Genomic DNA, 15,506 nt, shown 5'->3' on the forward strand with positions numbered 1-15,506 from the left:
CTTTCTAAAAATAGAAATAGCAGGATCTATTTTTTAAGACTTCTTTCCATTTGAATTCGATTATGACATATTTCATCATGAAAAAAATAAGAAATGGATTAAGTTGCAGACATAGATTACTAGTTTAAAATCCCTCTCCATTAATTTTACCCAATGATAATCTTATTAATTACAAATATTTGTTTTATGATATATTTCTCAATATATTACATAATATATAAGGGGGGGGGGGGCTTCAAACAGAAATAGAACTGTAATTTTGTATGTGTAGAAAAGCATCCGGTATATATCTATTATTTCTTCAACAGATGCTTCCGCCTGATATATGTATTAGTTATGTCCAATATACGCTGTAGACACGATTTCGAATTTTGATGATATTCAAAGAAAATTTTAACACAATGAACATTATTTCTGTTACTGTTATATACATTTAATAATTGTAATGAACTTTGCTTTCATTCAGTAAGAAACTCAAATTGACAAAAATATAACAAAAACAATAGTGCTTATGAATTCATTGCAAAAATCTAATGTTTGAAGATACAATAACGAGACAACTTTCTCAGTTCCTGTCTACATTTGATGTCAAAAATCCAGTAAATGTATGGATTTGCAATATGATTCAGAAGGTTAAAACGGAGACAAAAATATAGAATATTCAGCCTATATCCTTTTAAGTCCATAACACTGCGCTCTGCAAAGGCGAAGATTTGTGTAACGAGTGTCGTCAAATACGAAGCTATGTACACAATAATGATGACAAGAAACATGATGGTTATTCTCTGTCTCGCTTTTAACTTCCGGTTCCGGTCGTCTATTGATTTGTTGCAATGTTCAAAATTATTTCGTCTTACATCTTGTTTAGGACGTTCCTCCATATCAATATTTTCCATATCGGATATACGCCTTTCTTCAGAACGAGTATTGGCATTGTAATCCCGATGATTGCGATCGTTTGGTGTTCCGTGCGAAAAAGATTTATACAGAACTCTAATAACAGGAATGTACAGGGCAGATGTAACACCGATGTTTAATAAAATAAACAGTAGTAAAATCCCCAAGTACCAGATCATCACTCGATGTCCTTTGAAACTAAAATCATTAGATCTACAACTAATGACTTGCTGGGAAGAAATTAACTCGTTCGAAATCAATTCTCGTCCAATCAATCTCGATGATGGAAGTGAGTAACCAAAGGAGAACAAAAATATAATTGAAACTGATATTCGGCGCAATTTCTTTGTCATTTGCTGGCCAAATGGACGACAGATGAACAGATACCTTTGCAATGCAATCACAAGGATTAAATGAGCAGAAAATCCTCCAGTGAACAATATCAAAAAGTACAATGTTTTACATAAACTGAGCCCAGGGTAATTATAGTACACAGTATCATCCAGGTAATAATGGACTGCATTCGATAAACATCCAACAAGATCCACAAAAGCCAGAGCTGGAATAAAATATCGAGAACCACTTTTATCTTGTATATATTTACCGTACAACAAAAGAACAAGAGTGTTTCCGAACATCCCAAAGACAGCTGCAATCAGTTGCAATATTGTATTGGGGAGTAGCTCTTCCGAATGCTGTTCGGAGAGAAACTCGTAATATTCGTCCATACTGAAATTGAATGCGAAAGAGTACGTCTCCTTCATATTTACAATTCTACTCAACATTGTAAGAGAGTTGAAGTCGAGTTATAACAGTGAGGGAAAACCAAAAGGAAACAATGTTTTATCAATTCAAATCTGAATAGGATGTTTATAAAAACACACACAAGCTTTATTGTTAAAGAGGAGCTTCCGAATGTAATCGTAGAGAGGAGAAAAAAAAGAACTAGATGCTATCATGACACAGTAATACCACAATAAGGTGTTTGTCTCTAAATACACACTTCTACATATTGGGCTTTCCGAGGAAACAGTCAAAATAATTCTATAATTTACACAGAACATGTATTCATCAAATTGAGTATGAAATTCCCATACCCTGTGACCCATGTGGTCTATAACTCAGAACCTCTTATAAGTACTTTATATGCTTAATTTATTACCAGTCTGAAAAAAAGAATAAATTTTTTGATGTAAATTAGATTTTGATAAATGGTTTGCTCATAATAGGATAATTTAAATTTACTAACCCCCCCACCCACCCACCCCCCTATCCCCCCGGACCACAGACACATAGCACGTACGTTTCGTTTTTAAATAGGCTAGATGGGAAAACTAATTAAAACATCGTTTGTTATGAATTAATTTAAAATATGTTCTTGTACTATACATGTTTACATGTAAACATCTTCTGGAAAATTTCTACATCACATTGGGTTACGTCACCCATTATCATATTTTAGGTCACCTGAGTTAACTGAGGGGACCTGTTGCTATTTCTTTTCGTCCGTCGTCGTGCGTCGTTCGTCGTGCATCGTGCGTTAACATTTGAACATTTTTGGCTTCTTCTCTGAAAGTGATAAACCAATTTCAACCAAATTTGGCATATAGCATCTATGTGTAAAGGTGAACAACAATTGTGAATTTCATGATCCCGGTCCCCCTGGGGCCTGAGGGGGGAAGGGGCAAAAACCACTAAAATTACTACAATCTTTATAAATCTTCTCTACTCCTGGACATCAAGCAGTCAAACTGTTAGTATGATCGTAATCAGCATTGAGTCCTTTACCAAAATTGTGCAATTCATAGCCCAAGGGTCAGGGGTTCTGGTGCTAGGGCGGGGCTAAACAGATTATATAGTGAAAATGCATTATTTCTTTGAAATTCTCTTTTCTCCTCCTGAGCATTTAATTAACTAACCAAGTACATAGGTAAGTTGAAAATGACCGCACTTTGCAAAAAAGTGAATTTCATGGCCCCACGGTCAGGGGTTCTGGTGCCAAGGCGGGGTTATATAGAATATATAGTGAAAATGCATAAATTCTTTGAAATTCTTCTCTTCTGTTTGTGGGCATTAAATAAACGAAACAAGTGCATAGTTATGTTGAATAAGACTGCTTCTTCTTAAATTGTGAATTTAATGGTCCCAGGGTCAGGAGTTCTAGTGCTAGGGTGGGGCTATATAGATTTTAGTAAAAAGCAAAAATCCGTTGAAATTCTTCTTCTCTGTTCATGAGCATTAAATAAACTAACCAAGTGCATAGCTATGTTGAATAAGGATGCCTCTTCCAAAATTGTGAATTTCGTGGCCCCTGGGTCAGGAGTTCTAGTGCTAGGATGGGGCTATAGAGATTCTATGGTAAAAAATGAATTATTTCTTTGAAAATCTTCTTTGCTCCTGAGTAATAAATAAACTAACCAAGTACATAGTTATGCTGAATAAGGCTAACTCTTCCAAAATTGTGAATTTCATGGCCCCTTGGTTGGGGGTTCTGGTGTCAGGGCGAGGCTTTATTGATTATATACTTAAAATACACAAATTCTTTAAAACTCTTCTTTTTAGCACCTGAGTATTAAACCAATAAACTCTGTACCTAGTTACATGCATGAGGAGGAAGGATGCCTCTTTGAGATTTCTGAATTTCAGGGTCCCTGTGTTAGAGCTTCTTGTGTTAGGGCGGGGCTCTAATGATTATATAATGAAAATGCATGAATTCTTTGAAAATCTTTTCCTTTACTGTTGGGTAAAATGCCAATGATCTTAGTATATATTTATGACAAAAAACCTGCTTCTTCCAAAAATGGTTAATTTCCTGGCCCCTGGGACAGAGGTACTTTGGGGGGGGGGGTAACGTAGGCTGAAATAATTTAAGTCTTTGAAATTTGCTCTTTGGTATAAATCAACAGCATGATGAAATAAAATATTTTAGAATTTCCAAAATTTTTGAAAGATGTGGCCCCAGGGTCAGTGGTTCCTTTGGGATGGGGAGCTCAACTATGGACCCGCCCTAACACAAGAAGCCCTGACCCAGGGACTGAAATTCACTATAAGTAGAAATGCATTTCCTCTTTGATACTTTCGTCTTCCTATGGATATTAGGTAACCAAATTAACCATGCCGAGTGTATAATTTTGATAAACAATGGTGCCTTTCTCAAAATTGTGAATTTCATGGCTTTTAATTTAAAACATGAATCATATTCAATTTTTGGAAAGTTGCTGCATGATACTCATGTGACCTATAAGGCCCACGGGCTTCTTGTTAGATTCAGCATCACTCGGCACACCTCGGCCGATTCCCACTTCATCTAATAAGGCGATTGAATCAGCCAAGGTTTGCCGAATGGGATTATAAGCACATGGCGCAGTTTGGTGTATTGTATTGAAATAATATATTTTGTGTTTTAATTGGATTATATTTTATGAAGTTGACAGGTCCTATGACAGTCGGTAAGTACAAGTTTAAGTATAGATTGAAGTAAAGTAAGCCATAAATGAGTAGGTTAAAGTTAAAGAAGGGTCAAAGATCATCGCATGCCACATTGTGAAGTTATCTCCCGTTGTCGATGTGACATTTAGTTTGCCTATAGCTAAAGGAGTTAATCCAGATTTTTTTTTTCGGGAGGGGGTTCACACCTCAGTCAAAGAAATTCCAGCCCAGAATTTCCTGACAAGCAAAGAAAAAAAAACTGAAAACAAATCAACAAAATAAAAACAATGATAGTGGGGCTGTGGGGTCAATGTTTTCTAAGGGGGGGGGGTGTCCAAAGTCATTTTTTATTTGCTTCAGTATACAGTCTTATTCAAATAACAATGCAAATTCCAGGGGGGGGGGTATATTTTTGTATTGTCGACTAATCTTAATTCTTATGTTTTTCCTCTATTAGGAAAAACACAGGTACTTTTGGACAAGACCTCCATTCCCCCCTAATCATATTGAACCCAAGGGCATATTGGACATTTTTTTCACAAATTATATCTATTATACTTATTCATTATGTGTAACGTTACAATACGCGAAAATCGCTGGTGTAAACCCCCCGAATTATCGCTCAACCAAAAAAAAAAACTATTTATTAACCACTTCGCAAGAGAGAATGCTGTTTGAGGAGAAAATGTGGGATTTATTACGTGATGTAGAGTCAGTCCGATTCAATGGACTAAGACAGAAATATAAGTAGAGATAGTGTGAAAAGACATTTAACGTTAAAACAAAATAAATGCATGTTTGTAAACGTAGAAATACCAGTGGGGATACAACGTAAACAGACTGGAGTGGCATATCTTTCTCTTATAATGTATAGTTGGATATTTTTTTGTTGTTGAGCGATTATTCAGAGATTTGACAATTTTTTGATATTGTATACATGATGAATAAGTGTAATAGATATATTTTGTGAAAAAAAAATGTCCAAAAAGCCCTAGGGTTGAATATCAAGGGGGGGGGCGTCCACAAGTACCTGTGGTTTTCCTAATAGAGGAAATACATAAAAATTTAATGTACAATACAAAAATATATTTACTCCTGATATATGTAATCTATTTAATATTTAAGAATTTATAATGTAGATTGAAGTATATCTAGCTGATTAAAAATCCAATAATTATTTGAATTTCCTTCGAAATTACATAATACTCTTACTTGCAATGTAATATAATACAATGACCCATTTGATATAATAATTATATTAAACGATTTCTTGTTAGTAAAACATATTAAAGGTGAGTAATCAAATGTTGAACCCGATTTTGATTGGTCAGTCTGGATCTTGAATCTCGAAACTCGAATTTCAAATCTCGAATTTCGAATGTGGTATTTGGAAACTCGAATCTCGAATGAGCCTTCTGGGCTTTCGTACAATTACTATACATATCTAATGTCTCAAAGAAAATGAGGTAATTGACAAGAACTCTTTATCTTTAGTGCTATTAAAATTTTAAATAGTGTGCAGCTTTGTATGTGTGAGAGAGGGGGAAGGGGGGGGGGGTACACACAAGGCACTGCATCACAGTTATTCACTGACTGTGATCTAAATGAACATGTACACATTCATTTTTTTCCATGATATAAACAATATCATGTCTACATATTGTACCTAATTTCACATACACACCTGGTCTGAATTTCCACAATTTTCCAAAATATTTTCCTCATATTCTCTTAAAAGGTATAAAACAATGGCATGCCTCTTATTTTATCTATATTCTCTTTAAAAATTGCCCGAATTGTCATTGTCTGTGTCATTGACTGGAAGTTCTTGGCTGAAGCCGATGCAGCCAAGCGACACATTAAAAAGAGAATTATTTTAAAGACATGCTATTTTATAAAACAGAAATGTACAGTGATTGATCTAGGGAGCTAGTGCACATCGTCAAAAGTACAAATTCTTGCAAATATAGGGATTTTTCTATTTATTCCTCTTTCTTTATATGGACCAATAAGGTCGGAGCAACTGTCATGACGTCAAATACCTCATTATGACCTCATTACCATATTATTTTCATGTGTAGCTTTAAATGCACTGTATCATCTGCTGCCACACCTACTGAATGAATCTTTCAGATCAGTTGAAATGGAGGGGGGCTTTGACATTCCTTATAAGAAAAATCAATAGGTTTTAATCTTCGGATTTGGCAGTGTATCATCACACACATGTCTTTTGGTCAATATCATGCGGTCTTTAGAACGTACCGCTTTAATGATGGTTCAACTTATTTGAGATGATATAAAATTGTTAAATGCCCTCTCGTCATGAAAGATGTTTGTTTCTGTGTTTCCAAAATTGCCTTGTTGTGACGCGAAACCTTAGCCTCAGACGAAGATTCAGATCAACCCCGGTTTGGTTTCATGTAGTCCAAAGCTCCACAATTGTGATAAGCTGGCGATGAAATTAAGGCACAACATTTAGAAAATTGTGTTTAAATGGGTTTTAATGGTTATTATTACTTTTAAAAAGTAATATCAAGGACAACTAAACACTAAAGTAAAAGTAAGTGAAACATGATGCAAGGATGATCCAGTTATTAACATTCAAAGGGCTCCCCCCCTTTCTCAATGGTCATTACGACAATGTTTTATGTTTTTAGTTAAACAAATTTCTAAACATTACACAAAAAGATACTGATTATACAGAACACGTGCCGCAAAGTACGGATAAATTGTTTTTAGCTTCGTCAAGAGACAATGGTTTCCGTCGGTGATAATTGAGTTTCTTTCAATAATCGTTTGCCCCGTGGGGATCCGGGTTAGAATAGGTCCTCAGTACCCCCTTGCTTATCGTAAAAGGCGACTAAATGGGATGGTCCTTCAGATGAGACCATATAAACCGAGGGCCCGTGTCAGAGCAGGTGTGGCACGATAAAGATCCCTCCCTGCTCAAAGGCCGTAAGTGCCGAGCATAGGCCTAAATTTGCAGACCTTCACCGGCAATGGTTGACGTCTCCATATCAGTGAAAAGTTCTGGAGAGGGACGTTAAACAGAATCAATCAATCAATCAACTATCGTTGAAAAGACTTGTTGGTTATAGTAATATGAAAATATCAAAACTTTCTTTCCTATAGTTTTTAAATAGATACATTTATAAGAATGAACACTTTTAAGTTTTGTTGAGTGAATTATGTCAATGCAAATTTGATTATTACTGATTTCATGTTTATAAAATTATAAATATTTTGTACAACTTTTTGAGACATCTTTTATACTTATTGAAATGACGAGTTAACAATCTCTTCAAATTACGCTCATTTTGTTTTTTTATCATACGTCTTATCGTTTCTTTTTGGTTGTTTTGGTTTTTTCCCCATACAGAGGGAAGCCAGAATATGATGATATGTTTGAATGTTTATCTATTTTTGAAAATTTTTCCCGTTCATACTTTTTTTTTTATCTTATTTTATTGTCATCAACTTTTCATTTACTTTTTAAAACACCTCTCTCTATATGTATCCTGACCAGATGATTCTGATTACATAAATCAATGCGCTTCCAATAACTTTTTGAAGAAGTTGATAAGGAAATTAAACTGGCTGATTAACGACCTTTTACAGTTCTTTCGTCGTTAGACAAGTTTTAGATTAAAGCAATATGAGCTGCATGTTTGACATCGGAAAAAATGTTGCAAATGTGTAATTAATTATTTCAATGACAGAAAAATAGAACATTTATATACTTCTGTTGTTAATATTTGGTATGAAGAACTTTTTTTACGCGTTGATTGAAGCAAAAATGAATTATTGTCGTCCTGTACAATAATGATCGCTTATATAATACTATATAATTTGTTGTACAGAAATATTTCTTCTGAAATATTTTAAAACTTTATTTTCGTTTTATTGATCATAAGAGTTTAGATTATATACAGATTTATCATTATAACACATCTTACAAGCAAAATAAAATTCTCAAAAATGCAGCTCATTTTGCTTTGATGTACTATGCTAAATATTATATTTTATAAACCTTTGAACATTTGGGCAGTTTATCCGGTTATATGAACGTTTGTCATTAGTATTTTTTTTCCAATAGAAAAGAAGTAAACTACGTTGACGTATTCCATACAGTAAGGTAAAGAAAAAATCAGTTTTGTCAATGATACTGCAATGATATTGCTTTTGTCAATGATACTGTAAAAAAAAATTCCGTAGTTTATTTCTGACTGAAATCTATGGAGATAACAAACAATATTTCACCTCAATTCCACACTTTAATAATTCAAATAAGGTCAGTGCAAACACAGACGCCTAAATCAATAGAGGCAGGATAAGGTGCCATGGAAGAGTGAAGATCCTTTGCTGATCGGTCACATCCGCTTTGTACTTTTTGTCATGTTTGGTAAATAACAGAAAACTCAACCAACTCTTTTATGTATAAATAATGGCCTAAAAATTTGTATGAACATTTCAGACAGAATTGTCCTCCATGATAGATTGTATTCGTTAACAAGATCATTTCATCGACAAAAGAACTTACGAGAGGTAAGGATCAGCAACTAGATAACAAGTATACCCTTTTTAATTGGAATAAAAACATAATGATTGATTATATATTGTTTAACGTCCCTCTTGAGAATTTTTCACTTATATGGAGACGTCACCGTATACCGGTGAAGGGCTTCAAATTTTGACCTATACTCGGCACTAAGGGTCATTGAGCAGTGAGGGTTCTTTATCATTCTGATGTAAATATACTCAATCAATTTAAACTTTTATTTTCAAAGAATGTCCATTATACTTGCATCAAACATTAAATCATGCATTTCTTCAATCTGAAGCCACTGTAGAAGCTAATATCATCTTGGGATAAAATTTCGTTTGCCAGAGTTTTTGTATTTGTAAGTTACAAAATGTTATAAACATATAGAATTACCATTAGAATTTTATTTCGTTTATAATTGCATTTGTTAAAAAAAAAAAATAAAGAATTTTTATGCATCAAAAACGAATATTTCTGTTTTTAAAGTATGGAAGTTAATAAAGGCCCTAAATTTTGTAATTTCTGATAAAAAAGATATGTGCTCTCTTCTTGATATTTTTTTCATATAATGTTTTATAAAATTTACAAAAAAGTGCACAATATATATTCCTCTTCATTTAAACCACTCTTTTTTTTTTATAATAAAGTTTTATGTTTTTAATTTTCTCCCAAATAATCTCTAGATTAAGAAGTAGATGTTTGTGTTATTTTTTAGCATTTTTTTTTTACACCAAGGGTTTTTATCATGCATCGAAATTTCTTAAAAAATAAACACTATTATATTCTTGGAACATATAATCATCGTGTAATTATGAAATAATGTTTTATACTGTCGTATTTAAGCCATAATACGTCCGTAATGTAGGGTCTTCAGATTGAAAATCTCCACTAATTAGATAGGGGTCACGTGGTACTGAAGCGTTATAGGTGTCAATTGGCAAATATACCTCGTAAAGCGCATCGCACGAAAACATCTACCGTATAGATATTTGCAAGAAATAAAAAGAATACACCACTAGGTTGGAAGAAATTTTGATATTGACAATATAACTTTGGCTATGGATGCTCAATCTTATATGTATTAACTTCTACAACAGAAAAATAAACAAAACACATACAGTGAAAGGAGGATAGGGCATTGAAGACGAAGCCGTTAATGACAACTCCTGACTTCGATCGACTGAATAGATCGAATTATTAACGTTTGAATTCTTAAATAATTATAAAAATTGTCGTTATTTTCTTTCTTCGTTATTTTAATAAAGTATACATAAACAGATCCTGTGTATCTTCTATCTGTTCCAGCAACGGACATCATTTGATAGAAAGGCCACTTCCATCTTCAATGGCGCCGTGCGTCATTACGAACTTCACAACACATAGTGCATGATGTGTGTGCCGGACTTTTAAAATGCCTATTGATAAATTATTATTTTTTGAAAAATACTATTTCCATTAAATAGATACTTTATAAAATACAGAAAAAATTATGATCGTACATTAACGAATGCTCTGAATGGAGATAAATCCACGCACCTACCAAGTCCCTAGCAGGTAAAAAACCTTCCTAAAACCTTTCCTGCGCTGTTATTCATCCAAACGCCACAAATAATATCAAATTATCTATCAATTAACCAATTATCATTTATTTAATTTCTAGTAGGGTTTTAAGCCATTGAGCCGTTCTGTAAACACAATAAGTACTTCGCTTGACCAGGACTGACACCTTTGTCATCAGAGCAATGGCGCGCAACATCGGCGATCAAAATATGCATATTGAGAAATTTAAACTTTGAATCGCTGAAACATCCAAAATAATAATTTTCTAACCAAAAAATTTGATGGATGACTTTAATAGCATATAAACCTTGTTATATAAAAAAATCATGATGCATGATAAAAAACAAGCACTTGAATATGACACGGAGGAAAACACGGCAATTTTTTTTTTACTTGTAATTAGCAATGACAAATATAGGAAATGAAGATCCTATCATCATGAAACTATGTGAAATAAAATGGAGAAGAAGAGCATATTTAAGTGTCCGCGCTAAACATCGTAAAGGAAATTTATGAAAAGGGATCTTGTTAAGAAAATCTTGCAATGGTCATTTACACCTCCTATGTTTACAAACACTTGTACAGTTCCTTTACATACTACGTAATATAAAGTTATTACTTGTTTAAGCACACTAGAAACATCTATTTATCTGCTTTACCGGAAGGAATTCTACTTTTTATAAAGCTATTTCAATTAAAATTTTTAAGTGTAATTATAGACATCCTATTTAAATATTATTTATAAAACACCAGGTGTTTTTTTTCCAGATCATTTCTTACTGTTGTCACTAGTCTTCACCTCAGTTACAACGTTAAGTAAAAATGTAAATATGGATAAAACGTTCCAGTACAGTTTGGTCAAACATTACGAGTTTCTCTCCAAACAGCATTCGGAAAAACTACTCCCCAATACAATAGTACAAATGATCGGAGCTGTGTTCGGAATATTTGGAAACTCTCTTGTGCTTTGGCTGTACGGTAAATATATACGAGATAAATCTGGTTCTCGATATTTTATTCCAGCTCTGGCTTTTGTGGATCTTGTTGGATGTGTTTTGAATGCAATCCATTTTCATCTGGAGAATATAATGTCCTATAATTACCCTGGTGTTCATTTATGTAAAACAATGTATTTTTTAATTCTCTTTACTGGAGGTTTTTCCGCTATATTAATCCTTGCGATAGCGCTACAAAGGTATCTATTAATCTGTCGTCCATTTGGCAGGCAAATGACGAAGAAATTGTGCAAAATATCTCTGTTATTTATGTTACTAATATCGCTTGGGCCATCAGTTCCATCTTTGAAATTAATTGGACAGGAACTTAAATTGAACGAATTTAACATCTCTGAGGAAATAGTTTTCTGTAAAGCTGGAAATTTTAGTACCGAAGAAGTTCAAGAGATGATATCGTACTTAGGAGTTTTACTCTTTTTTACCTTAGGAAATATTTGTGTTACTTCTGACCTCTACATCCCTGTAATTAGAGCTATGTATAGAACACTGTCACCTCCAAGACAAAATAATGGTAATTACGGTCATCATGTCAATCCTGCAGAACGACGCATCTCTGATGATGAAAATATTGCAATGGAGGAACTTCCAGAAACAGATGTGAGACATAATAACATTGAACATTGCAACAACGCAATTACTGTCAGAAACCGGAAATTAAAAGCGAGACAGAGAATTACTCTTATGTTTCTTGTCATCATTATTGTTTACGTAGTTACGTATCTGACGACACCCAGGTTACCCAAATCTACAGTTTTGTAGATTACAATGTTTTCTTTCTTACAGGATATAAGCTGAATGTTTTATTTTTTTGTCTCCGCTTTAATCTTCTGAATCATATTGCTAATCCATACATTTACTGGTTTTTTGACACCAAATTTAGACACGAACTGCGAAATTCATGTTGTCATGTTATTTTCAGACATTAGTTTTCAGAGGTGAAATGATGACAACTTATGGCAAATTTGAGTCATTTTGAGTTTCTCACAGAAAGAAAGTGATGTTCATTACAATTATTACATGTACATGTGTAAATAGATTATTTTAATTTCAGTGTAGAATTTATAAATTTTTTTTTTTTGAGTAAAAGAAATTATGTTTTTTTCTATAAAGGGGGCAAACTGGTATTTCCAGTCCGTAATACTTTGCGCATCGTAGTTAAAAAGCATATTTATCCTTTAAAGCAACTATTTTCACAAAATCAATACATTTTATCAAATCTAGGAAATAAGTTTAAAAACCTGTATTTAATTGTACATAACTGATTTTGAAGGTATTTTTCAACCGATAGGGTGATTGACGTGGTAATTGTGTATTTGTGACGTAGGCATAAAATGACGTTCTGCAAGAGGGGGCATAAAACATGTTTACAATATGAGATCTTAAAATCTGAAAAAAAAAACGGAATTGGAGAATCTCTCAATTATTTTTGTATTTTTTGTATAAATCCTTATTTTCTATCTGTATATTTATAGTACATTTGTACTCCATTAAAACAGAAAATGTTAATTTTTACATTTTGAATTGCCTCACATGGAAACCAGACGTTAGAAATATTGTGTGTCTTATTTTTTATGTTCCATTTAGTAATACCCATCATTCATTATAATTTGAGCAAAACGTCTACTGCAGTTGTTGTATAATTTGCTTTGAAAAGCAATTAATTGACATTTTGTCACATAATGCTATTATAGTAAATGTAGCTGTTTTAATTTGTTTTAATAAAGTTGTATCACTTTATTAGGGAATTTTACTAGGGAAAGACGGTCAATATAAAAATAAAGAATGTTTTATCAATATACAATATTTATTTTCATCCCAACGTTGATTCGATTCGATATAACCTTTTCAACTAGAAATGCTATACACATCAGAGTCTGAAACATCTCTTTCATACCTGGCTATTTTTTTTTTTTAGAAGATTGGTTGATTGTATATTGTTTAAAGACCCATAATTTTTCACTCATACAGAGACGTCACAGTATGTCGGTGAAGGGCTTCAATTTTGGACCTATACGCGGCACTAAGGGCCATTGAGCAGTGAGGTTTCTTTATCGTGCCAACGCCTACCGTGACACGCACTGGCTGATTGTGAGGGGGGCCAGTGGGTCCGGACCCACCTTTTGTGTCCAAAAAAATGCACAATATTTGATAAATCAATGTTTTTTGTGTGGCTGTGGGCGCCTACCCTGACCTCAAACTGGTCGTCCTTCTCCTTTTCAAAATTTCTGGATCCGCCACTAACACGGGACCTGCGTTGTTAAGGTCATATCCGAAAAACTCGTGACTTTCACTTCTAGTGCCGAGCGCTTGGCGAAGGAACAGTCACTACCTATGTTTACGTCTTACGTTTGACGCGGCGCCACGAACGAGAATCAAACCCGGGCCTACCAATCACGAAGCAGATAATACGATAATCATATTTAGGAGAATATTAAGCAACTTGTCCGGGAAATTAATTCTATAATATCTAATCTCAATAGATCATATGTATCACAGGTATCTTCTTGTATATGGAGATACACATTTAATACACGTATGTTTGGGGGCATATTTCTGCCATATTGAATTTTTTGCATAATAATTATAGATATCTTAAAACATAGAGCATCTAAATGGTCAAGGTCCGATTTTTTCAATTTTTTTAAATTGAAAGATTCCCTCAAAAGTATGGACGGTATACATTTCAGGCTAATAAGATAAGGTCAATGTCACATGTATATCTATACAGATGATATATATTCTCATTTTCAATCAATTAAATTGAAGGTCATGAATTTGCAAAGCTTTAATTTTTGACATGCCATCACACTTTCATGCCACAATGCAATTGCATCACAATGTAAAAAGAGTATATCTCCATTGTGTGATTTGATATTGGCTTTTTGCAACGAGTTGAAATGATATATATATTCGCGAGGCTTGCCGATAAAGCCAATAACAAATCACACAGTTACAGATCTTCCACTTATCTCATACGATTCGTTTAGTTTTTTTTCAATTTTGAGATAACCCTTTTTAAACATAATAAATGATTCTGATATCTATTCAAACCGATGACGCATAAACTGATGACGACGCACTGTTGATGTTGAAATGGCGAAAGAAAGAATGTCATGTGAAAAAATAAGATCTTTGCTATCTGCGTCTTTTAAACATCTGTGACACAATCAGTCGTCAGAGGCTTTTTTCAAACTAATTTTTGACTGAAAGTTGTAAGGACTGGGGGATCATGAAATTAATCTGATGTTGTTCTTTGAACTTGAACGTGAAAGTGCAAACGGTGATCGGTTAAAGTACATTACAAATCCGGATCCATAGTGAGTTACACAGACATTACTTTAAAGACATACATAATATAGGACCCAGTTTTAAAATTGTCAAAGGAATTTTAGCACTTAACTGCTAGGCCCTCCGTTTCTCTAAAAAACACGTTCCGGGGGATTAACATCCGTCTTTATAGTAACCGGTGTGGATACTTAAACTTTGACACTTCTATAAAGTATAAAATGTTTTCCTGCTTTTAACAAATATGCAGATAAACCAAAAGTGCTATTGATAAAGCACCCACCCATGGATAAAACATAGGCTAATCTCACGGGTAGTGTCATCCAAAGTATGGGATGAAATAACACCCCAGTCCTCACATTTCCTATCAAATGTAAAATTTATTTGGAACATGCATCTAATAGGCATTATGCCTTACACAGTGTCAACCCTAGTTTATATTCCATGGCTTACTACATTAAAAAACAAATAAACCAATTTTTTATGAACTTACAGGCAAATGAATTAGGAAAATGTCATCAAATGCCACTCCTTAACTATGCAAAACAAAGTTTTATGTATGAAGTTATCAAGACGTTATTTGGTGAGGGACAAGCAAAACTGACCCCTGTTAAGAAACAAAATGGAGGCTTGCTACACAGACTTCTGTATATCAATGGAATGATAAAGGTTTGAATTTTATAAATATCCAACTATAATATTTCCTCATAAGGGGTATTTGACACATGAAACTTCGTAGATATTGGGTTGTTTATGCATCCATTTGCACTGCTTCT

General features: G+C 33.6%; 2 protein-coding genes across 2 annotated transcripts; one reads left to right on the forward strand and one right to left on the reverse strand.

The window, feature by feature from the left end:
• Positions 1–285: 285 nt before the first annotated feature.
• LOC134240610 (thyrotropin-releasing hormone receptor-like) lies at positions 286–1,711 on the reverse strand. The gene has a single exon (XM_062722690.1). It carries the CDS (start codon positions 1,680–1,682, stop codon positions 531–533), a length of 1,152 nt encoding a protein of 383 aa, XP_062578674.1. The 5' UTR covers positions 1,683–1,711; the 3' UTR covers positions 286–530.
• Positions 1,712–11,192: 9,481 nt separating this feature from the next.
• LOC134240611 (bombesin receptor subtype-3-like) lies at positions 11,193–13,140 on the forward strand. The gene has a single exon (XM_062722691.1). It carries the CDS (start codon positions 11,260–11,262, stop codon positions 12,202–12,204), a length of 945 nt encoding a protein of 314 aa, XP_062578675.1. The 5' UTR covers positions 11,193–11,259; the 3' UTR covers positions 12,205–13,140.
• Positions 13,141–15,506: the final 2,366 nt, after the last annotated feature.

This window comes from Saccostrea cucullata, unplaced genomic scaffold (assembly GCF_032062105.1).
Source record: "Saccostrea cucullata isolate Sc308-1 unplaced genomic scaffold, CSIRO_AGI_Scuc_v1 ctg3154, whole genome shotgun sequence".
Taxonomy (NCBI): Eukaryota; Metazoa; Mollusca; class Bivalvia; order Ostreida; family Ostreidae; genus Saccostrea; species Saccostrea cuccullata.

Coding starts and splice junctions, on each gene's coding strand:
- LOC134240611 (XM_062722691.1), top strand. CDS start 11,260: ATGGATAAAACGTTCCAGTACAGTTTGGTCAAACATTACGAGTTTCTC.
- LOC134240610 (XM_062722690.1), bottom strand. CDS start 1,682: ATGTTGAGTAGAATTGTAAATATGAAGGAGACGTACTCTTTCGCATTC.